The sequence below is a fragment of the Adiantum capillus-veneris genome, chromosome 5, assembly GCF_014529385.1.
Source record: "Adiantum capillus-veneris isolate H3 chromosome 5, ASM1452938v2, whole genome shotgun sequence".
Classification (NCBI taxonomy): domain Eukaryota; kingdom Viridiplantae; phylum Streptophyta; class Polypodiopsida; order Polypodiales; family Pteridaceae; genus Adiantum; species Adiantum capillus-veneris.
This window is the reverse complement of record NC_140935.1, coordinates 163,825,725-163,851,127: the sequence shown is the minus strand read 5'-3', so window position 1 is coordinate 163,851,127 and position 25,403 is coordinate 163,825,725. Positions and strand designations below refer to the sequence as shown.

The following is a 25,403-nucleotide window of genomic DNA, read 5'->3' as shown; positions in this document are numbered from 1 at the left end:
CGTCCTAGACAGGTACTTTTCTCCTTCAGGGGATTTGGCGTTGTCATGCTGTCGAAATTGTGTCAAAAACCTGAAATTCCAGCCCTCGCCAGGTTTGGACAGCTTTGTGAGACTTTGATCTCGTGTCCGGATCGTCTATTCTTAATTGAATAAAGAAATATTGAATGGGGCGTCAATCTTTGGGGCCTATAGGGTGTTGGTCTTCATGTGCGCAGTGAAATTCTAGTTGTTGGTTGCCTTTGTGTTCTCTTTTCTTTCCAGTGCTCTGTGTAAAGTTAACAGGTAATTGAAATAGTACTTTCCTCTGTTGTGTACATGCCGGTTATACTTTCCCTTTTATTTTGGAAGCTCTCCGGTGAGCTGCAAGTCAATTTCAGCGTGTTGTAATTCTCTGTTTTTTCACTGTCGGGTGGCCCAATTCTTGTATACGCATCTCAAGGCTTTCTCAAGGCTCTTGGTGATCTCCTACAATTTAGGTGCGAAACCCTAAACCTTCAGAAAATATAGTTTTTGTAATTTTCTGTTTTGGATCGTTTTGAGCGGAGCAACCACTCCTACGCATGTCTCAGGTGCTCCTGCACGCAATGGGATAGTTCCCCTTTGAATCAGACGAGTTTTCAAAACTCTATGTTTTTGCAATCCTTCACGATGGCACTGAGTATACTTGTGGGGGATTAGCAATTAGCTAATCCGGTTCTTGTACAGATGGCTCTTGCCTTGGCAAACGCGCATAAAACCCCTAGAATTGTACATGGTCATCTGAGAAGCCCTAGTAGTGGGGCATTACCATATACCAAAGTCTATGGAGCTTTGCTTTCATTTAGAAGACGTTACCACCATATTAGTCCATCTCCTTTGGGAAAAGGTGGTCACCTTCGTCACCAAATTGGCTTGCATGTTCTTCCTTCAGAAGCCCAACTGAAGCAGCATCAAAATGTTGGATGAAGCCAAATCTGCGTTCTTGTCCTCACATTCATTGAAATTGTCAAATTTCATTAAACTATCACCTTCCTCTCCTTCTTTAAAGCCCTTCTATGCATCCCACAATGTCAAGCAATCATAAGGAAGAGGTAAAAGAATGCTGTATCAGCCAACAGATATCATCTGTGAATAGGATGAATAGGAATAGCCTGATCGCTCAAACATGGTTCCCCAAGTGAGTCCACAAGCACAAAGTGTGTGAGCACAAGAGTTCACCAAAACTTGTAAGTATGGCGACTTGTCAATATAGAGGCTGAAAAATCTGTGCATAAATGAGGCACTAGGCTGTCTATATGGGCTTCAACAACACAAGGCCGAAAACCCAACACCTTAAAGCAGGACGCCATTAAGATGCTGTTGGCATTTGTGTATGTAGAGGTGAATGCTGGCCAAATGAGCAGATGCTAACATTTGTGATCTCTTTCCCTAGCCCCATTGGCTGCCATGTTGCAATGTCACATCAGCATTACCGTACCAGAAGTGCAACCTGGCACCTGCCATGTCACGATTGACTGATTGCTTTGCATTCTTTTATGTCAATACCCTCAGGGGCTTTACTTTCTTATCAGGAGATGCATTAAGACCCAAATGGCAGGGGGGAGTTTGCATGCAAGAAGGAGACTCATAGTGAAAGGGGATCCACAGGGGCGGCATTTTTGTTTACATTGCATGGTACTAGTAGTTTGTGGAGATTAGCGGTGTGAGGATTGGTGGTGCTAATCCTATAATTAAGACTAAAACTTCATACTATGATCAAACTGAGACTCAAGAGACGAGAACATTGATGTTTGATTGATTGAATGAATGCTTCAAAACTGAGTACAATAGGCTCCTTATATAAGAGACGAAGAGACACAAATGAACAAGGCACGTCTCATGGTGAAGAGACATGACTTTAGACGTATAGACACATCCTTTCGGTGAAGAGCTACAACCATTGGACGAAGAGTCGCAACCGTAGAGCGAGGGGGTGTGACTAGTCGTCGAATGAGTGTGGCTTTTGGCGAAGAGGCATGCATCTTGAGCAGAAGGTTGTGACCATCCAAGTGTAGGGGTCCTCGGCATGGCACTTTGCATATCTGCAACTAGGAGTAGATGTAATTCTGTAACATAGTCACAATCGTGACAAGGGCTTCCTACATGTGGGCTAGAGTGAGGGAAAAGGGATGCAGAGCATTATATGTGGCCTTCCTCCCTGCACGTTTCAGTTTCCTTTTTTCACTCAAAGATACTAGATGAGGATATGGTATTATCTAGAGATAATATGATTGTAGTGGCTGTCTCTTTCTTTGACTCATGCAAGGGGACAGGAGCAAGATGTTTTGAGACCTGGGATGGTATGCAGCTCACAAGCTATGGACCAATATGCAGAATATGGGAGATATTTGTGAAGATGGGTAGAGCACATGGCACATGGTTTGGCTGTACTTCCTGACCTGGCTAGATAGCCTTATCACGAGGCTTCAGTGCCACCCATATCCCCTTGTTGCTAGTATACAAACTATGTACTAGCCCCTCTAGCACTTGTTCCACGCATTCCAGGCTGTCGGCTCCCACTGGAGTTCTTGCAGGCTATGCCTTTTCAGTACACACAGTGGCTTTTCAGTATACAAAAGTAGATGCATCACATATCCTAGAGATCCAAAACATCACTTTTTTAGCAAGATGGATGGGCCCTGGGGTATACGGAGTAGAGATAATGTGATGCTTACCCTGAGATACCACTGGCAGCAGAAATAGTTCGTTCAAGCATAGCACACGGAAAGGAGGGTCACATAGTGGAAGGTTATCCTATTCTATGGATGGTACAGCTGCACGAGGAGGCTCGTTGTCTCATGGCCTGTGTGATTGCATGCCACGTTGATCTTGCCAGGGTGCATGCTGATTCCTAGCAGGTAGCTATTTCTACAGCCGCTTTCTCAGTTTGAAACTTTGATGCTGGGGATGTTGAGTTGTCATCTCATCAACCATCTGATGGCATGTCGATGTATGATCTTTTGTTTCTTGCTAGGAGCATGCTGATTCCTGTGGCAAAGCGTTAGCTATTTAGCTGTAGGTTCAGGGTGCTGCTGGCAATGTGTGCATAGACGGGAATCGGTATTTTGGTTGGTGTTGATTGTGGAACCTAAGATCCTAGCAGAAAGAACCAAAGGGAAAACCTGGATGACATGGTTTTGATGCCTGATAGCAGTTAATATGAATCATGCCTTTTTAAGTGTGTAGTTGAGAGAGAGCTCAACTGCTTCATCTTTGTTGTTTCCCCCTTCCTGATGTCAACATTTTCTGTTTTGGTGAAAACCTCTGCAAAAAGCCTATTCTGTGTCGACGGCTAGCAGAAATGAAGCCAGACTTGGTGCCGGTTCTGCCTTACATACAAGCTGTTCTCCCAGGTAGAGTTACCAGTTTGCCGAAGAATGTTAATGTTGGTTGAAAGTCTTTCTTTTTTTTTCACTTTTCCCCTCCATGGCATACTTAAATGATTTCCTTTGCTTCAAGTAGCAATCAGACCTGCATCAGTTAGCATTTTGGACCAAGTAGATGAAAGCTTCAATCCTTGGCAAGCGCCACTTGTGCAGCGTGCTTTCTCACAGGTAAGTTATTCCCAGCATGGAACACGTCTCCTGCTATAGGGACTTCTTGTTTCTTCGTAAAAGCTATGTTATTTTTTCGTTGTGAGAGAGTATATTAAGAGACCTTTTTGACAGGTTGTCTCTCTTGCCACAACAGTATCGTATAGACCTCTACTAGATGCCTGTGCAGGATACTTGTCCTCATTTTCACTTGCCCATGTGAGTTATTTCTCTGTGACAGTTTCATGCAGTTTTAGTACTTCAGCTTTGCCTGGTTTCAGGTTTAACTAGCAATTTTTGCAGGAGAAGGCTGCCTGTATTCTTATTGACTTATGTTCTGGACCACTTGCTCCATGGCTGCCTGCAGTTATTGCCAAGGTGAATTATTTTCAAGGATGTGGTATTGAAGATAGATATTACAAATAAACATTCCCTTTGGTGTGGCCAGGTGGATCTTGTGTTTGAGCTTGTGGAGGGAATATTGAACTCTTTCCAGGTATATAAGTAAAACAATTTCCACAACAAAAACATACTGGACTTTCACAATTCTCTTCCACCATATGCTGCATTGGTCTTAAGGTATCAGCCGACATTTATAGACTGTGGTGCCATAAACTTGAGACCTTCATTGTGTATGTTTGTGAGAGCACATATTGATGTCTAGCTCTATACCCACTGTTGGACAGTGAATTCACTAGTTGGATCTCCTCATATCTAGTATTTCGTTTCTATTCTGTAGCATGCATGATGGATTTGATGGTTATATTTTCTTGTGTATGACTGTCATGGGTCACATCCTGTAAAGGTGAACCCGGGCTCTTGCTCGATCTGTGCATGCGTGCATGTTGCGGGTGTGAGAGCGTGCATGTATCTATGTATGCAAGCAGAAATGTATTGCACAGTCCTATGCGACAGTTCATGGGATGCTTCCTCCCCTGCTCCTCCTTGTGTTGTTCCCTCTCCCTTCTTTACAGTTTGACCCCTTGTATTGTAACCTCTTGTTACTGTTCAGTGCCCCTTGTCACACCCAACTTTAATTCTCTCTCTCTCTCTCTCTCTCTCTCTCTCTCTCTCTCTCTCTCTCTCTGTGTGTGTGTGTGTGTGTGTGTGTGTGTGTTTGTGCGCGCACACACACACTTTAAAAAAAATTGTAAATCCACACACACACACACACACGTGCGTGTGCACACACTTGACATTGCTTTAAGTGTTGCACATTTATTTTTTTGAAGGTGGTTGACAAAGGCATTTGCTTTGGCCGTGCTGCCCTTGTCTATGTTATACTAGGCTTTTCAGGACATATTGATGAATTTCTGACTTCATACAAGGTAAATCACCGTTTCTATCGTTTGCTCACAATCTGTCATCTTAGAAGTTGTTTCGGATATCTAATCATTTATTTTCACTCGCAGGCTGTCAAGCACAAGATTATTTTTGTCATTGAGATGTTGGAGCCATTCCTCCTGCCTGCCATAACTCCCATTAAAAATACAATTGCATTCGGTGATGTTTCAGCCGTGCTAACTGAAAAGCAAGAACGTGATTGCTCTCTCGCGTTAGATATCCTCCGAGCTGCAATAAGCAAACCAGGATTTCTTTCAGCCCTTGAAGTTGAGTGGAGAAAAGGGGTTGTCAAGCCAAGGTGCTTATGTGACCATACTTATCTTTCAATGTGAATGAAATCAGGTCCTTTTTTTTTTGGCTTCGAGTGTGTGGTCTATCTATGTATGCTTATATGAAGAAACAGCTCCCGCCTTATGTAGTAGGCTACAATGTCATAGGACATGGATAGAGGTTACAATTAGCCTTGGGTTCACACTGGGTGGACTCTCACATAGGCAGTGTGGCAGACAGAGGGAGTGGTTCTAGAGGACACCATGGCGAGTTGACCGCCACCACAATTTGGAGATAGGTGTAGTTGTTCTGTCAGATACATTTGTGTTAGCCGTTGGCTGCCCTTTATGTTTGTATATATAATTAGTTGGGTTTGGGATATTGGAGCGTCATATGAGTCATTGAGTCTAGAGTCTTGTGTTTCAGTCTAGCACTTGCACACGTGCACTCTCCCTGCAAAGTTGGAGCCTCTACACTCCCATTGTACATGTGAGTCCTGGCTTGGAGCTGAGTGTGCTGCCAGCTAGAGTGTATTGGTTGGTTCCATGAGTTTAGTCGAGCTTCCATTGGGTTTGTAGTTTGCTGTTGTGTCATTTTGAGTATAGTCTTGCGTTTCTCCATATTGCTCTCTAGTGTCTGTTCTGTGTTTGGAGTGAGATTTCTTGCATATTGCATTGAGGAGCACCCACAATAGAGAGCACGACATAGATTTCTTGCTACAGGTGCTCTCATTTTTGGCACACCCGGTGGGACCTCAACTGAAGTCTCACTCTGTTGCGAAGTGTACATGGTCGAGGAGCTAGCTGGCAAGTCTCTCGCCCTGGTCTAGTCTGCTGGTCTCGACTGGTATGGTCTAGCCTGGTGTAGTCCACCCTCGCCTTTGTCCAGCTTGGTCTAGTCTGGTCTAGTCCACTCGCGCTAGTCCAGCCTAGCCTAGCCTGGTCTGATCTAGTCTGGTCTAGTGTAGTCTAGCTTGGTCTAGTGGAGTCTAGCTTGATCTAGTGGAGTCTGATCTAATGTGTGTAGACTGTCCAGCAAGCTCAGGGGTCTTCTTGCCCATACGCTTGGTGGATCTGTTGCTATTGCATGACACATGCAAGGTAGTCGAAGACCGACCAACCCCCTAAGGAGTCCTGTGCAGACTACCATAAAAGCGTCAGACCTTCTTACCTAGTAGAGGCCTCCACCCCAGCTTCCACTACCCTTTCGGGCATCTACATCAACCACCTCCTCACCACCCTCATCACATCCCCAAGCACACTTCCCACGACCTGTGTTACAACCGGCTCTTGAGCAGGCTGCAATGGAGAAGCTAACAAGCGTTCTGGCCAAGGTCAACATAAAGCTTCCTACCTTCAATGGACTCTCCACAAGGATGCACCCGACCATGTGAGGAGGTTTGTATCTCTTTGCAGGGTTCGTGGTCTCAACAGAGAAGATGCCTACCTAGTGCTCTTTCCGTCAACCTTGGATAGCTTAGCAGACAAATAGTACAATCAGTTTGCTGAGAACCACTTTACAAATTGAGTGACACGAAGGCAATAGTTCTGTGTAGCCTTCTGACTAGGTGACTTTAAAGAGAAGGTTTTAGATGAGTTGGGGAACTTGGTGCTCCAGCGTGACGAGACTTTTGCAGAACTCATGACAAGAACGAAAGTCACTGGTTGCCAAGCTTCCCCAACAACCGGGAGAAGTCATGGTCAAGAAGTGGGTGGAGAAGGCTCTCCTAAAGACTTCTCAATAGAAGATACGGGAGACTCTCTGACTTGAAGCCACTCTGGAAGAGTTTGTCGCTATTGCTGCTTGGATAGAAGGGGCAAGGAGGCTATTCAAGAACCCCCCTCAGGTAGAGACTGCCTCGATTCTCATGGAAAATGCATCTGACCCCTTGATTTCTTTATGCAAGGAACTAGTAGCACTGAAATTACAATGAGCCCTTCAAGAGTAGAGGTCCTTCTCTCTTTGATAAGAGAAGTCCCCACATGAGGAAGCTTTGGACCATATCAAGAGAGAGCTAGAGGAGCTCATGGCTCAACATGAGTCTAAGCCCATCGTTTAGTGTTAGCTTATGTCGCTCTCTAGGGCATCCTCCACAAGAATGGGTTTATTGCCACTTTTGTGAGAAGCACGGACATGAAGACGAGGATTGTTAGTGCATGAAGGGATTGCAACAGTTACAACAGAGCTTCGCGTCCACTCTTCAACAAGGGTTGTCACGTGCATCCAACATGGTTTCCCCCTATGGCCATCCAAATCACATGCCCCCTTTGCTGACTACGCCACCTATGCAAGGTACTTCTCTGTCTCAGAGTTTCTATCATGCTAATACTCTTTTATCCCCTTAGAGATTCTACACTTCAATGTCCACCTCCATGCAAGCGCAAACCCTGAGACCACCTTGCTCCTTGTCTTGCCCATACAATCGACCCTTTTTCTGTTACAGATGTGGGGAATATGGCACTATCAGAGGAAATATCCTCTTCCCTAAGGTTCCCCTCCTTGCCGACATTACTTAGATGCCAAGGATCACTATAGTAAGGACTGTCCAAAACAACGCACCTCCACATCTGGAGCCTAAGTCAGAGCCCACCAGAATTCACATTTCCAAAAATTAATCTGACCACGGTTAGCACTATCGGTTAGCTGTCACCTTTTGCCCATTTGGTTGTTCCCCCAGAGAAGTTGCAGCAGGTAGAGGACCCCGTTGTTATCCTCACCCAGACTCAGAGGGCAATGCTCGGCCTCTATCTTCTAGCAAGTTCAACACTTCAATTACCTATCTCATGATGGTGGATCCGTCATCAACCTGAGTTCTCTATGTTGGCATTAGGTCTACAGCCTACTCGACGTGCTCCATTCAAAGTTACTTTGGCTGACTAAAGGACTATCTACCCTTTACGCACAATGGGCAAGGTGCCTTTACAAGTGCAAGACTTCACTTTTAGCTTGGATTTTGTTGTGGTTCATCATCCCTAAGTAGAGGGCGTTTTCCCCTTGCTCATTGGCAGACTTTGGCTATGGCACACTAAAGGGCCACATGATTGAAGAAATGAGGTGATGTGGATTTGTACTTCTAGATCCCCAATGAAACCCATTCTCGACTTGAAGGGGGATGGATCCAGTGGTGCATCATAGTTCTCTTTCTCTGTCAGTGAAGTCCAACGTCAAACTGTGACAGCCCCGAGGAAGACCTGCTTGAGTGGTTGGAAGCTACCAAGTCTATGCCTTGATATGTGGTCTCTATTCAATTCTTCCATGAGGATACCCCTTTTTCCAATATCCATCCAATAACGGGCCCAAGTATGCCCCTAACCCTAGTGTCCCTTAGAATGACAAAATACGAACCAGATCATAACATCCCTTCTGCTAAGAATAGATCATAATTCATGAAAGAGGTTTGCGGTGCAGTTTGACTCGCAAATAATTAGCCCAAGTACATTGCACTTGAGTAGCTATGCCAAAAATAAAGGCCTCTTTTTAACAAGTAGCTATTGCATGTGCAAGCTCTTTCACAAGAGCTAACGAATGGTTCCTATTATTTTCCTTATTACCTTGACTAACCTGTGTACAACATAATGATCTATAGATTTTATTGAGAAGCAGCCATAGGGACAAATTATTTGAGAATAGATATATGTACCTTCATAAGTGTAAGTGTTGCAGCCATAGTGGTTAATGGCTCAGATGCTCCTACTCGTGGGCTCAGGTAATCCTGGAAACCCTGTGGGCATATCACACTTCAATTAAAGCAGCAACCCATCACAGTCCCTTTCAACTGGCTTTCGGCCTAGAAGCCATTGCATCGCGCCTTTTGAATTCAACTCAAGATCACCTAGGGTGGGCAGCCTTCATATAGAGATTGTTCTTGGGTTGCTATCTCTCTCGTCTATCCATGTTGGAGGAAAGTAGGGCGTTAGCTTCAAGTGCTCTCCAATCACGATCGTCATCTTCGCTGGCCTAGTTTGTGCAAGGCTCCTTGGTGCTGCTCTATGAGGCACGTTATCAAAAGAAGGCAAAGAAGCTTGTCTGTGTCTGGTAAGGGCCATACAGAGTGTAGGACATTTTACCACAAGGTGTGGTGCAATCCTTGATGGTCTCCCTTTGGCCTTAGTGAATGGATCTAGACTAAGGTCCTATCATCAACCCACTTCTTAAGGTCTATTCAGCTTGGAATGGCCAACCATTTCTGTATTAGTCCCGCAACTTCAATGACTTGATTTCATAGTCTACTTCTGACTCTGCCATTTTATATGAGTCCGTTTTTTTGTTTGTTCCTACTCCCCCGTCTGCTCAAGTACTTCTCCTCACCCTCGAGTCCTTGTATCTGGTAGGTATCCCTCTTCCAATGATTTTGTAGCTCATCGTGTCATGTGTTCAATATGTTCTTACCAAACTCTCTAATGTTGTTTCTGCAAATTCTCTGCAAGTGTGTGCTTTACGAGTTGGCACACCTACTGCTAATATTTTCTCTGCAAATTCTGTGGCTTTCTATCGATCAATTCTAGCAATTTTTGCCTGAGCTGCACTACCCTCCTAATTATCCACCAATTACCTCTCCTCTCTCGATCCTCTGACATTTAATCGCTCTCTAACTTCCTAGACTTTCGCCTCTAAATTCTTTTCGCCCCTCACTCACCCCCTCGCCCTCTCATTCCCCTCCCACGCCCCCTCGCCCACTCAACCCTTGGCCCCCTTGCCCTTGCCCTCTGGCCCTCTCGCCCACTCATCCCCTCGCCCCCCTCCCTCGCCCCTCCTCCTCCTTCGCCCTCTCGGCCCTTCCCTCCTTCACCCTCTCGCCCTCTCGTCTTCCCTTCTCGTCCTCTCACCCTGGCCCTCTGGTGTTCTGGCCTTATTTTTATGATGACCGTCCCCATAGTCCAGTAACGCCAAAAGAAAAACACTTAAAAAACTCAAAAAAACACAACGGGTTAGCGTTGGTTCTACTTGCGTCGTTTCTATCAATGCTTGTGAACCACTCCTACGCCAGAGATTCCATGATCAGGTTGTGCTTCATCACCTCCACCCAACGCCCCACATCCCTGGCACCATGCAATCCTGTCTCTCTAAGTCTACTCGCCACCATGCCCAGTTCACTGGTTAGGCGCAGGTTCGAAGCTCTCGGCGTAGGCACAAGTCTGACAGAGAAAGATTCCATGCTTAGGTTGAGTGAGTTTGGACAGCGGCGCATGTGCGCACAGGTGGTGTGGAGAGAGAGAGAAAGAGGAAGCGCTGGTTGCAGGAGAAGAGGTTACGTAAGTTTTTAGAAGTCCAAAAACTCAAGTGATGAGGTTTTTGGAACTCCTTTATAAAAGTGTGCCATTTGGCCACTTGGATAAAGTGAAACCTTTCAAAATTGTCCAAGTGGCCCAAAGGCCAATAAATGAAGTATAATGCCTGTACATGCCTAAAATGGTGGGCTAAAAATATACTGAAAATATATCTGTGAAGCTTGTGAGCAAAGCTACGGACGGGAAACGGTCCGGAGGAGATCGGGAGTGACATCTAGGCATTTACCCCCAACAACCTCCGACTTAAAGGCCTAGAGACAAATTTTTGGTAAGAGCATCTGCAGAGTTTTCATGTGCGTTGGTTTTGATCAATGAAACCAGACCATCATCAAGCATCTGTCTGATAAAATGGTATCGTACATCAATGTGTTTGGTACGCACATGAAACATGGCATTTTTAGCCAAACAAATTGCAGTCTGGCTATCACATCCAAGCACAAGCGTGTCATTAGGCTTAACAATCCAAGCTCACTGACCTGGCGGGCTAACCATCTGGCTTCTTTGGAAGCCTCAATGATTGAAATACATTCAGCAGTAGTAGAGGGTGCAACTATCCTCTGGAGTTTAGAGCAGCACCATGAAATAGCACCACTGCCAGGGTATAGATGAACCAACTAGTTGACCTGCGGGTATCAACATCACGTGCCATGTCAGAATCACAATATCCCTACAGTCTTATTGACCCTTTCCATAACACAGGTATTTGCTTTTGGTCCCTTTCAGGTACCTCATCATGGACTTTATAGCATCCCAATGTGTTCTACCAGGATTAAACATGAACTTGCTCACTACTCCCGTTGAATAAGCAATGTCAGGTCTAGTGGCAACCATAGCATACATGAGAAAGCCGCAAGCTGAAGCATAAGGTACTCCCCTTATAGCATTGGTTGCATCATTAGTTTTCGGGCAGTCACTTGCACTCAACTTTACATGTGGCTGCAATGGACGTTCAAAAGCTTAGCATCAACCATATTAAACCCGTCAAGTACTTTTCCAATGTTCTTTTCTTGAGAAAAATACAAGAGTTTCTGTTGCCTATCTCTCGTTATGTGCATGCCCAAATATGTTCAGCCGAACCCAAATCTTTCATTGCAAAAGCTGAATTAAGGCGGTTTTTGAGAGTGTCAAGAGTGCTCTTGTTCTTCCCGACTAACAACCCGTCATCCACATACAATACAAGAATCTCTGGGCTGCTGTCCACCTCTCTTTTGAGGTATAAACAATGATATGTATGGGTGCGTTTGAACCCATGTTTTAGCATGAAAGTGTCAAACTTTTTGTACCATCGCCTAGAAGCTTGTTTCAGCCCATACAAACTTCTTTTCAACTTGCATACAAGGTCTTTATGCCAGGTATGACAAAACCTTTGGACCACATCATGTAGAGCTCTTCTTCAAGATCACCACGCAAGAATGCCGTGTTTACATCCATTTGATCCATCTCTAAATCCAAGATAGCAACGAGAGCAAAAAGAACGCGAAGGGTAGTCATTTTCACAACAGAAGAAAACACCAATGCCTGCCTTTGTGCATATCCTTTGGCAACAAGCCTAGCTATGTACTTGGTTTTGCCATTGACAGTTTTGATTTTGTACACCCACTTGTTAAGACTGGCTTTCCCTTGGGTAACTTGACCAAATCCCAAGTATCATTGGCATGCAGTGCCTTGATTTCTTCCTGCATAGCCAACTCTGACTTGCTCTTAGAATCACATGACATAGCCTCTTTATATGTAAGAGGCTCTCCCTCATCTGTCAACATAATGTATTGCAAAGAGGGGTCAAATCTCTGAATCGGTCTCCTCACCCTGCTAGATCTCCGTACCCAATGATCTACATTATTTGGCATAGGTTCTAGATCAGCAGGGATGACATCATCATCATTTATGGGCTCATGTACATCATTTTCAGCCCTATTTTCAGCATGTTCTCTTGGCTGCAAATCGCTTTCAGGTGTATGCAATGGCTGTCCAACATCTTCGTGTACATTGTTTTTAAGCAGCTTTGCCTCATTACATACAACATCTCGGTTGTGTATAACCCTTTGAAGTTGAGGTAGCCATACTCTATAGCCCATTTCATCTTTCATCTCCATATCCCATGAAGATTCGTTTCATGGACTAAGCATCAAGCTTGTTCCTCAACTCAAGCCTTACATGCACAATTGCCTCACAATTGAGAATGCGTAAGTGGTCATATAAAGCGGGTTTGCCAAACCAAACCTCTTCACGGATGCCAGCTTTCAACGCACTGTGGGGTGAACAATTGCAAATATGAACTGCATTTTAAAGTGCCTCCCCAAAAACCTTAAGGGAGATTAGCAGTGGACAACATGCATCGAACCCTCTCACACAACGTCCTGTTATATCTCTCAGCCACACCATTAGACGAAGGACTATAAGGGGCTGTTAGCTCCCTCTTGATACCAATCTCTTGGCGAAACTTAACAAATTCAGCAGATGTGAACTCACCTTCATTGTCTGGACGCAAGCATTTCAACTTTCTACCTGTTTGGATAGTCACAAATGCATGAAAAGTTTTCAAAGAAGCAAACATGTCACTTTTATTCTTGAGTAAATGCTTTTTCTAGAGAAATCATCAACAAAGGAAACAAAACCCGTAGCACCACCCATACTCTTTACAGGCATGCTACACACATTAGAATGTACAAGATCAAGACGATCAGATTTGCGAGAGACACCAGAGTAATAAGAATTTCTCACTTGCTTTCCATATTGGCATTTATTACAAAAATCAAGCTTTAAGCCTTTAGTATCAACACAAGAGGAAAGAACTTCAAGTCCTTTGTGGCTCATATGGCCTAATCTTTTGTACCAAAGCTCCAAGTGAGACCCAATCTCTACTATAGCAACAAACTTGCCTGGCAAGGCTTTGCAATGCAAAAAGTAAAGTGTCCCCTTCTTTGTTCCCTTAACAATTTGCATAGCACCTTTTGTGAGCTTCCAAGTACCACCACTGAAAATGGTGTTATAACTATGCATGTCAAGCTGTCCAACGGAGAGGAGACTCTTCTTGATGCCAGGAAGATATCTGACATCATGCAAAACAAGCTCTTGCCCACTATCAAGGACCAAATGAATAGTGCCTATTCCGTCCAAGATACACTATACCATAACCGCCTACATCAAAAGTGGCAAAACACTCCCGAGATGGAGTTACATGAAAAGTGGCACCTGAGTCCACTATGCAGGACTGGGATAAGCCATCTTTCATAGGCTGTAGAGCATCAATGACATCACCCTTGGTGATCTGCATGTCTTCTGCATAATAACCTAGGCATCCATAGGAGATGTAGTGGCACACAAAATATCATCTATGTCAGACAGTTCCTCAATCACCACATTAGAGGTTACATTGACCTTCTCATTGTTTTTGGAACTATTAGATACATCTGCCTTGTCATCCTTTTTCTTCTTCTCACCCACATTTTTTTCCCTTTTTTCTCTTTCTTGAAGTACCTGCAATTTGGCTTTTTATGGCCTTTCTGACCACATTGGTAACAAGTGATACCAAATTGCTTTCCTTTGCTCTTGCTCTTGTTCCTTTGACCAACATTAGCATTCCTTTCATTTGTCCTGCCTCTAACCATGTGAGCCGGAGCATTAGCCTCACCACTTGCCTTTCGTCTAATTTCCTCATTTAGGATAGAACCCCTTACTCCATCGAAGGTAAAGTTTGGGTTATTAGACAATGAGACCACTAGAGCCTCCCAAGAATGAGGCAAGGTCATGAGCAAAAAAATGGCCTTTAACTTATCTTCAAAAGCTGGCAACAAACGAGAGTCGTCCAACTGGGAAAGAACACTTGTAAAAGCCCCAATATGCTCAGCTGCAGACTTTGCAGTATCCAATTGCATATGTATCAATTTATGCATCAAATGCACCTGGTTCACGAGCATCCTGTTTGCATAAGTGGTCATGAGCTTTTCCCACACAACATAGGCAATGTTAAGACCCGTAAGATCTTACAAAAATTTCATCCGTAACAGCCATTTTTACATACGTCCATGTGTGATCTCTTCCATAGTAGGGCTCTCATCTCTCGACACTAATCCTCATACCAACTATTCTGAGGTGTGCTTCCAAATCGTGGTCTCTTAGTAAGCTGAGAGTGGGGAAAAGTTGTGAACTCTGCTGTGTGTATCATCTCTGTCAATATCTGGGTCAACTCTGACAAGGGTCTATGGGGATTCTCCCCTGCTAGAAGACCATATAGCTCTTGTATATACACTCCATCTGCATGATGAAAACCACCAATAACATAAGTAAAATCTAATGCAAAAGATATTTGAGCATGATCTACAGCCACTCCATCAGGTCTAGGCGAGACTAATAAGTCTTGAATGCATGGTATAAGTGCTGTGGGAGCCAGAACATAAATCTCAGTGCTAGCACCATGTCTATGAGGGAAGCAAGTGAAGCTGTTTGAACCGGCTTACCTATCAAGGCCAATTAAAATGGCTAATCCATGTGCTGTGCCCATCTCAATCAAATATATCCCATACTTTGCAAACTCCTTAGCGTCCTTTGAGGTCCTAGAGAGCCCCATCTCTCTGGAGTCTAGCTCTCTCAACATCTCCTCGGAAGTGTCAAAGAAGGATGCCTCATAACATGCTGTCGTAGCATTAAAATACCCTAGTAGGATGACATCTCCATCCCTCGAGAACTCCAAATATCCTCATCTAGAATCATATATGGTGACTGCCCCTTCGGCGAAGCATAATGAGATGTGCTAGGAGGGAAGTAACATATGGCAATGTAGAGAGCTCTGCCCTCCTTTGCTCTAACTCTAACCAACATATTGGGGGCACTCTCGTCTCTACGAACCACCTGGATGATAGGGTGTAACTCTTCCCTAAATAACATTGCTACTCCTCTTGATCCTTTGCTACTATGCTCATTACGAGCCACTTGTCTACATGTGCTTCCTGAGCTGTAACGAGTCACCCTCGGCAGTGTGCTCTACTCTCTCGGCCGTGATGTGTCTCTAAATAGAAAATTTTGCCTCCTCTATAGAAGGCGAGTTTTCCCTTCTGTCTGGCAACGAGGATCTCAAGCATGCATTTTTTCGTGTGTGCTAGTTGGGATAACGTAAGATCATCTCCCAAGAAAATCCATGTTTGCTTTATTGTAGGCCTCTTTTTGAGGAAGTCCTTCCTCTCCTCTATGGTAGGGAAACGAATGATTAGAGCACGTTCCTTGGAGGTTCCCCGGTATCTCCTCGGTTCTTGCCCACTCTCCATACTCCGACGTGTTTTGGCTCCATAATTCCCATACGTGCATAAAGGCTTTTCACTTCCTCGTGCACATTGTTGGTGTCCTTGACACCGGTGACTTGTACATGTATAGCGCGTGCTTTCTTCCTTTGCTGTTCCTTAATCGTTATGTTGATGATAGAGGTGGGAGTGGGCGTTTCATGTTACCTTTTTTGGCCACGTGGATCCATTGGTCGGCTTCCTCTACTTGCTTCTTGGTGTGGGTGAGTACCTCTTCCCATGAAGAGATCTCCATGCCTTCTTCTCCTCCTACACTTGGATGGTGAGCACTTGTGCCCTAATGGTATTCAACTCTTCTGCCATGGATGGTTGATTTTCTCCTTCTTCAAGCTTGGTTTGGGACCGCTCATCCTCCAACTCCCCTTTTGGTTTGTTGATTTCTTCATCTCGTTTCGCCACTTTGCTTATGAGAGAGGCACACGTTTCCTCTAGAGCTATGGTCTTCTCCGATAGGGCCGTATTGACGATGTCGAGAGCACTAGCCGTCTCTTTCTTCTGGGCCAAAATGGCTTGCTTGATGGCTGCCTCCACCTCATCCCTGGTCATCTTGTCGTCCTTTGCCACCTTCTCTCTTGATTTCATGGGAGTATTCGATTGAAGTGACTTTCCTCTCATATGTGAGCATGAGGAGGGAGTGTGCGTGTGAGCTAGTGCAACTGTGTGTGGGAATGAAAGCTCAAAAGTGTGTGTTAGAATGTGTGTATATGTGTCGGACTGGTATAGTGTGTGTTTAGGCAAGCAACCCCCATGCTTAGAGAAGCTTGTCCTGTCCTTGACAAGCTAGCCCTTCTTGTGAAGCTACTCCTTGCTTGAGGCTGTGCCTCTACTTCAAGATCCACCCTTGCTTATGATAATATCAGTGCTGCTTATTACTTCACATAATTCATAAACAGGTTCCATTGAACAGCTGAGCTTTTCACAAAATAGAGAAGAACTTAGTGAAGCCACTTGCGCCACTCTCTACACATCAGTAATACAGGTGGCGGCAGACAATCTTTTGGGGCTATTGAATTGACGTGCTTGAGAGAGAGAGAGAGAGAGAGAGAGAGAGAGAGAGAGAGAGAGAGAGAGAGAGAGAGAGAGAGAGAGAGAGTGGTCGTGCTGGTTGCAGGCATCCTCTGAATCTACCAGTCTCAATCTCAAGCTGGTGTGATGTCCCTATCTGACCAATGGCACACCATAACCAATGAGATAGATGTGTAACCATATAGCTGGGTTGAATCACAAACCCATTCCTTGTGAGTTAGAGAAGATTGTCTTTATAGAAAACCCCAAATCCTATGTCGGCTCTATCCATGTCCTCCTGGTGTCCAATGGGTTAGGTCCTGGTGAATGAGTCTAGTATGAAAGCTCGAAGCAGAGGATACCAGTAGCTGCATGTCGCGATGTAGTGCAGGATTGGGGCAATAAGCAGGAGGCACAGTGCAGCAGAGAGCTAGCGCTAGGGATCGAAAGCAGAGAGAGAGAGAGAGAGAGAGAGAGAGAGAGAGAGAGAGAGAGAGAGAGAGAGAGAGAGAGAGAGAGAGAGAGAGTATGATTTGGGGAAAACTCAATAATTGAGTTTTTGGGCTTTCTCACTTTTATTATAAGCGACTTCAAAAAATGTGTCCAGGTTCCTGTGAACTTGGACAAAGTATAAAAATGTACAATAAGAGGTCAGTTAGGGCCTTCAACCCAACAACCTCCCACTTAAAGGCATAAATGACGCCTTTAAGTTAACCAACTCCCACCAACTGTATGCATTGCTCATGTTGAGCTTTAGCCAAGACTCTTGGTGAGAACATTTGCAGGGTTATCTTGTGTATGGATCTTAGTCAAGGTGACTAGACCATCCTCCAATACCTGACGTATGAAGTGGTACCGCACATCTATGTGTTTGGTACGCGCATGAAACATGGCATTTTTGGCTAAATAGACAGCACTCTGGCTATCACAACCCAACCCGGGTGTATGAGCAGGCATGCCAAGTTCTTTTGTAAATCTGCCCAACCAAATAGCTTCCTTTGAAGCCTCTGTGGCTGAAATGTATTCAACCTCAGCAGTACTCAGTGCCACAATTTTTTGCAACTTAGAACACCAAGAGACTGCACCACTAGCAATAGCAAATACATATCCACTAGTAGATTTCTTGGTGTCCATGTCACGTGCCATGTTTGCATCACAATATCTTTGCAACTTTAAGTCACTTTTGCCATAACAAATACAGTTTGATCGTGTACCTTTCAAGTATCGCAGAATGCACTTGACAGCTTCCCAATGCGCTTTGCCAGGATTCGACATGTATCGACTAACAACTCCCACTGCATAAGCGATGTCGGGACAAGTGGCAACCATAGCATACATAAGAGAACCACAAGCTGATGCATAAGGGATTCCCTTTATTGCTTTCAATGTCACCTCATCCTTTGGGCAATCTGCTTTGCTAAGCTTAGTGTATGGAGGTAAAGGTACTCCAAGAGGCTTAGCATCAGCCATAGTAAATGTGTCAAGTACTTTAGCATTGTATCTTTCTTGAGATAAAAACAACAATTTCAGCTTTCTATCTCTTTTAATACGCATGCCCAAAATATGCTCTGTATCACCCAAATCCTTCATAACAAATGTTGAATCTAGCTTACGTTTGAGCATCAAGACTAGTCTTATGTTTCCCGGCAAGTAGCATGTCATCAACATAGAGGACAAGTATGATGGGACTACCATCTTCATTCCTTTTCGTATACAAACAATGATCTGCATGGCTGCGTTTAAAGCCTTGAGACAACATAAAAGTGTCAAACTTCTTATACCACTGTCGTGATGATTGTCTCAAATCATACAGAGCCCTTTTCAGTTTGCATACAAGTTCCTCATGTGTAGGAACTACAAAACCTTCAGGTTGTTTCATGTATATGTCCTCGTCAATGTCACCATGTAAGCACGCTGTCTTTACATCCATTTGATTCAATTCAAAATCAAGCACCGCAATGAGAGCAAAAAGGACACGTAAAGTTGTAAGCTTTACAACATGGGAAAAGATTTCTTGAAAATCAATTTCTTCTTTCTGTGCATATCCTTTTGCAACCAATCTTACCTTGTACTTTGGTTTTTCATCCACAATCTTAATCTTGTACACCCATTTGTTAGGAAGAGCCTTTTTCCCTTTAGGCAATGGCACAAGATCCCAAGTATCATTTGCATACAAGGATTTCATTTCCTCTTGCATTGCAAGCTCCCACTTATTTCTTGACTCACATGACTTAGCCTCTTTATAGATAAGAGGTTCACCCTTATCTGTCAACATTACATGATGCAAAGAGGGATTAAATTTCTGCGGTTGCCTTCTCAAATGTTAGCGGGTACGCCGCGACGGACGATGGAGCACAGCGAGAACACAGACCAACAAACTGTCAATCCGAGGACGTAGCTGACCCGACTAGGGCATGGAGGCAATCTCTGGGTTGTCAACCCTGAGCTAGACACGAACAACACTCTACAGTCACTAATCCTACCACAACACTATCATAAAGCAAAGAAACAGACAACGCATCCTACGAAACACTACAAGCTCGAAACAGTCTCAAATCATATCGGAATGACTCGAAATCGGAGGGCAAGACTCACAAGGATATATCCTATATGGCCAAACACCTAAACCCAGAAAACCATAACTGTAAGACCTCTAATCGCTGTCGTGATAGACTCAAAACAACAATTTTCAAAGTGTCCGGAACTGATCTACAAAGACATCAACACGAAGAGCTTCTCGCCCTGATTCTAACGACTACTTGATCAAACAGATCGGATGTCGTTTGAGGTACTTACGACCAAATATAGCTCGTAGCAGGCGGGCTCGCGATGTGGTCCTCGGCTTGCATTGCTTGCGTCGATGCGAAGAGCTCCTCGATGCTAACACGCTCCTACTCTCATATCTGCAATGTGATTAGTGTGTGCGACAGTGTGTGTGCGTGAAGCTCACTAGTGTGTGCTGCAGAACCCACGACTGTATATTATTTGAGATAACGTAATGTGTCCTTTACAAAGCCTTAGGTTTCAGCTTATATACAAAGCCTTCAAACCTAATGTCCGGCCAAATGACCTGAATTGTCCCTAGGCTTCTACAGAGCTTAATTACAAGAAACTGAGTGGGCTTTACTCATGATACAAGCATCTGCGGCCAAAATACAAGTGCCGATTTAAAATATGAGGTTCCCGTAAACATTACAAAAGTGGCTGTAATGGCTCAAAATAATAATAACAGGATATTCGATGACGTCCATGAACTCGTATCTTCCTGTTGCAGCATCCATCTTCATCTTCATTACTTCATCACCATCTTCATGTGGAATCTTTACAGAATCTTTGAGGAATCTTAATGGAATCTTTGTGGAAACGTTGTTGAAAGGGCGTCCTTTCAACACTCTCCCCCTCTGAATTCTTGTCGTCCCCGACAAGACCCTATGTCTGTGCTGGCCTTGACGAGTTCTTGATGTCATGGTGTTGGTTGAAGTTGTTGTGGCAGTCCTTCTGCAGTTGGTTGCTTTGCGTGATGTTAAAGTTGCCTTGAAGTTTTACCTGTAGTGTATCTGAAGCCTGGAACTCTCCCCCTCCGATTGGTTGTTGTATCTTGAATTGCATGAGGTTGTATCTACTTGTTGGTGCAGTAGTTCGTTGTCATTGTAGCTCTAGTATGCTTTTCCTGTGGTTGTTATCTAGAAGCCGTACCTGTAAGTTGACTTGAAGCTTTGTCAAGCTGTTTTCTGGCCTCTCCCTTTTGACTTGTCAGTAGATTTGCAATTAGTAGTGTGGGGATATCGTGGTTCTTCTTGTTTTTGTTGTTATAAAAAATAAAAGAGTAAAAGTAAAATATAGCGTATATACAAAATGAAGGTCTTGGATACCTGGATAAGACTAAAGGGAAAAACTCAGTGGGAAAAAATGTCTTTAGTCATAATTAAATGCGAGGTTATATGTACTTAGGTTTTGATGTTATAGAGTTATGTTGAGTTAAAGTACATATGGCCATATGGCTACTAGTATTGGCTTGATATACATGGATAAGTGTTAGTAGCTTGAAGTCAGAGTCATTGTTGTTGAGCAAAGGCTTATAAAACCTGTTTCCGCTTGGTCATCGTCATTTGGTTGTGTAGGTGCATGGGTGGAATAAAAAAGAGTGTCTAATGCATGTGTCCAATGATGGGACATCTATATGCTTGCACAGAGTTATGCATATTAAACAAGATGTGGTGTGAGAGAAGAGTACCAGATGCGGAAGTGTCAGATGCGGAAGAGGAAGAAACCATCTTAATTTAACCACAAGTGTGTATACAAGAGAGATGTAATATGCTGAAAATTTCAGCAAATAGTAGCAACCATAAGACTTTGTATACAAAGAGCCACAGTTTCTTTACATGAAGCAATACAAATCTGAAATTTGAGCTGAAATGTGCAATTTCAAGCACCTGTACTCAGCTTTTCACTCAATTTGTCGCGACAAACATCAATACATGTGATCCCACAACCTTGGTACACCTGCGTATTGCTGTTTTGACCTGTAATAACCTCTAAATCACCTGTTTTGACCTAAAAACAGCGTGTTTTGGGTTGTCTCTCTACACTCTTCATCATACCAACTATTGTAAGTCATGCTCTCAGATCGTCTACGTGTACGCTGGTTGTGGGGATATGCCTTTGATGCTGCATCATGGAGAGTCTTTGTCAGATCTGGGTGAGCTCATCTAGTGGCCGTCCTGGCTCCTGAGTGCATAGCTGCCTGTATATCTCATCAGTTTACATGAATGGAGCTGTGCTGAACTGGAATAATAGACTGAAAGACAAGATAGCATGATCGACTGCTACCCCTATCGGCCTAGTTTCCATCATGAAATCCTGAAAGGAAGTAATGAGTCCTGGCGGAGCCATAATATAATCCATTGTACTAGTGCCATGCCGATGTGGAAAGCATGTAAAACCACCTGACGGAAGGAATCTCTGTAGTCCATTCAAAATGGCCAATCCATGTGCAGTCCCCATATCAATCAAGTATCTGCCATACTCGGTGCGCTCCTCATCCTGTGTTAATCTAGACAGGCCCATTTTTGTGAAATCAAGCTCCCACATCAACACCTGTGAGGTATCATATAATACTGTCTGGTGATGGGTAGTCCTATCATTGAAATCCCCCAAGATAATATTGTCACCATCCCTGGAAAACTCCCATATATCATCATCCAAAATAGAGAAGGGGGACTGTCATCTAGGTGATGCATGTACTGAGAGAGAGAGAGAGAGAGAGAGAGAGAGAGAGAGAGAGAGATGAATGAAATGAAATAAAATGAAATGTTATATTAACGTCTTCAAAAGGCCAAAATGACCTATGAGACCAGAGCGTTACAATGTGGTGAATCTGATACAAAGTCAGAGTAACAAAATGAAGTGACAAAATGATAAAATGAGAGAGAGAGAGAGAGAGAGAGAGAGAGAGAGAGAGATGAAATGAAATGTTATATGAACGTTTTCAAAAGACCAAAATGATCTATGAGATCAAAATGTTACATCCATGTGTGACTATAGTACAATGTCAGCAGAACATGAATAGAAAAATAAACGAGGGTACCTAGATTGGGTAGGTATGTAAGCCTAGTCTACATCCTCATCATCCTCAACATCCTCAACATCCTTATCACATGATACATCAGCTCAAGACTGATGGGGAGGGGTACAATCACATGAGGGCTAATGAGTTGCATAGTGGGGAAAGTAGACAATGGTATGAGCTCTCTGAAGGGTCTCTTGCAGTATGACCTCAATGTCCTCCATGGTCGGCTCTCGAGGGGGGTGTGCTCCATGTCGCTTAATGATGCTCTGTAGCCTGCAATGTAGACCTCGTCTAGGGTGTGAAGATCCTCGCATCCTCGGGCGTCGTGAGCGGCCCAGCTTGATGGCTCGATCAAGAAGAATGCCCCCTGAGGGTGTGACTGGGTAGCCTATGGTGGGACATCCCGAGTAATCCCTCTGTAAAAAGTAGTGATCTGGCTTTGTATAGATCCTCTATGTGTAGGTCCTCTGCTCTTAAGGGTGGTCTCTCTGAGTCTATGAATCTCCAGCAAGAAGAGACCCAAGCTCCTCTGATCATTGTTATCCATGATGTTGGACAAGGGGCCAAAGCCCTCTCTGAACAAGCAATGAAAATGCCCGCGGATCTGATCATATCTTGTGCATGGGCAGATATATTGCTGCTCTGACTTTGGCTCTCTTTGAAAAACCTGGCATAATCTCTCCTCTGGGGATATACCTCTGTATCGGCCAGTCTCCAATTGGTAAGATGAGGTGCGTAACTGAACAATAACACATCTAATGCCATAAGATAGGTGGGTGTCCATATACTTGGGACGTGAGATAAACCCATTAACTGTCGTCGGGAGAAGATGCTCTCGACTTTGTCCCCAACTCATGTGATGGAGAGAGCCAGGTCGTCTTAGTATCCAGCTGAATGAGATTATGTGTGATAATCCTGCTCATCTCCGAATGTGTGAGGGTGAGGGATGGTGCATCTAGGGAATACTGAAAAGGGGGCAGCATGTCCATACTAAGTCCATGTAGCTCAAACCAAGATGATATCTGTGCAAACCAACATGAAGTATCACCCTTACTGGCGAGTTGTCCCGATGAGTCAAGCGCTAGTTGTGCATATCTACCACGTGGTAGCTCCCATGTGCTATAGATGAAAGACACTGATCTAGCAAGTTCCTCCACTACAATCGGTGTTGCACTCATGTTAGCTCTGATAATCTCAGGCTTTCACCCGGATCAGCTTGGAGATCATGGATACAAGTGGTCTCTCCATGGATCTCCATCCATCGTATGTGCACACTGATCTACTATAATGATTGAGGCCATATGTGCACTCCACAAAGCATGGTGGCAGTGACCAATGTGTCCAATAGCCACAGCTTAGTGCGTGGTTCCTGAAACTGCACCTGTGAACATATCCTCTCTCTCTGGAGAGTCAGAAATGAACACAATATCATCAGCATATAGTAACAACGGGATGCTTGTCCCGGCTAGCTGAGCCCCTCTGTCTCCCTAACCGTTTACATAGTCTGAAAACTCATCTACATACATCCCAAAAAGATTCGGAGATAGGGGGCATCCCTGCTTCACTCCAATAGTAGCGTGGACCATGTCAGATGCTCCCTCAGTAGTACGTACTCGCCCTATCACTGTCCTGTATAAAGCCAGAATACCCCATATGAGCTCTATAGGCACACCCATGTCGTGCAGTCTGCGTAAAAGTCTGGCTCTCGTCAGTGTGTCAAAAGCTTTGCAGAAATCCACAAAGCTACAATAGAGCCTCTTGCCATGATGTCTACCCTCCTCAATAATAGCTTTGAGTGTCAGAATTTGGTCAAGAGTGGAGAAACCTCTCCTAAATCCTACTTGCCTTGGTGCTCGTATGCCCTCTCGCTTTGCCCATCTACTCGGCTCCTGCTCAAGAACGGATACATACAGCCTAGCCAGTGTGTGACCAACCAGGATGGTTGGATAGTTCCTGTGAATCATGGGATCTTCTGACTTGAAAATAGGCACAATCGTAGACATACTCCAAGTCTTAGGAAAGCCTTTTTAGGTAGAGAGCCAGAGAGAAAGATCGAGTGGGCGCCAGAGAGAGATTGCCGCCTCCTTGCCAACCTTGCTCTCCCTCAATACTCTTGCTTCCTTCCCCTCTATCCCTCATTCCCTTCTTCCTCCGTCACGCCATAATCCTCCTCTAATTTCCCCCTTGTTACCCTATTTTTCCTCTACCCATCAGTCACGGTGTCGTGACTGATGTGGCGCGTGACCACTTAGTGATGACATGGCAGGCTGAATTGGGGACAAAAGTGACGTTGCTTTCCCTCCGGAGAGTCAGAGATCAACACAATATCATGAGCATATAACAATAGCGGAATCCATGTCCTTGCTAGCTGTGCACCTCTATCAGCATCTCTCTCAATGTAGTCAGAAACCTTATCCACATACATGCCAAATAGTGTAGGAGAGATCGGGCTGAAACTGGCCTGTTAACTTCAAAAAGGGCGGTAGACTTTACTTCAAACCTTGATTTAGCTTTCACCCATTATTAGTCGTCTATTCTACCTGTGCTATAATGACACAAGAGAGGGGAATGGGATACAAATGCTAGAATGCATCTGTATGCGAGTCAGACACCATACTGGCCCCTAAATTAGGCACCCCTTTCGGTATTTTTTATTCTTTAAGAGAGGGAATAAAAGCTTTGGTTCCCTACAAGCTACCCCGCACAATCTTGGCTGAATTTCAACTGTTCTTGCCTGATTTCGGCAGCATAACTGTACTAGGACCCTTCACAGTCAGTATTCCCACGCATTGGATGACTTTCCCGACGCATACGGACACTTTGCAAAACCTGGCGAGAATCTGCAGCACGCTGAATTCTCTGTTTTCTGCCCCGAAAATGTGCCAGATTACCTGTACAGTGGTCCCCTTGCATCCGCGAACCTCGTGGGGGTATTAGGGTCCGTTTAGGGCCAAAACCCTAAACCCTAATACCTCGTGGGGGTATTAGGGTCCGTTTAGGGCCAAAACCCTAAACCTGCAAAAATACACAGCAGGCTGTAATTCACTGTTTCGGGCTCCGTTTCGCCTGCCGGTCGCATCCG

General features: G+C 44.4%; 1 protein-coding gene across 9 annotated transcripts in view; it reads left to right on the top strand.

Annotated features, from left to right (window-relative positions):
- LOC147458478 (uncharacterized) overlaps window positions 1–25,403 on the top strand; it is a 194,676-nt gene that overhangs the window by 82,844 nt on the left and 86,429 nt on the right. For all 9 annotated transcript variants that reach the window (XM_086513109.1, XM_086513108.1, XM_086513107.1 and 6 more), the window contains 7 exons: window positions 3,293–3,371; window positions 3,481–3,572; window positions 3,687–3,770; window positions 3,855–3,929; window positions 4,000–4,047; window positions 4,784–4,879; window positions 4,964–5,193. In XM_086513109.1, the coding sequence (XP_086369235.1) occupies window positions 3,293–3,371; window positions 3,481–3,572; window positions 3,687–3,770; window positions 3,855–3,929; window positions 4,000–4,047; window positions 4,784–4,879; window positions 4,964–5,193 (704 nt within the window). The remainder of the gene's footprint in view (window positions 1–3,292; window positions 3,372–3,480; window positions 3,573–3,686; window positions 3,771–3,854; window positions 3,930–3,999; window positions 4,048–4,783; window positions 4,880–4,963; window positions 5,194–25,403) is intronic.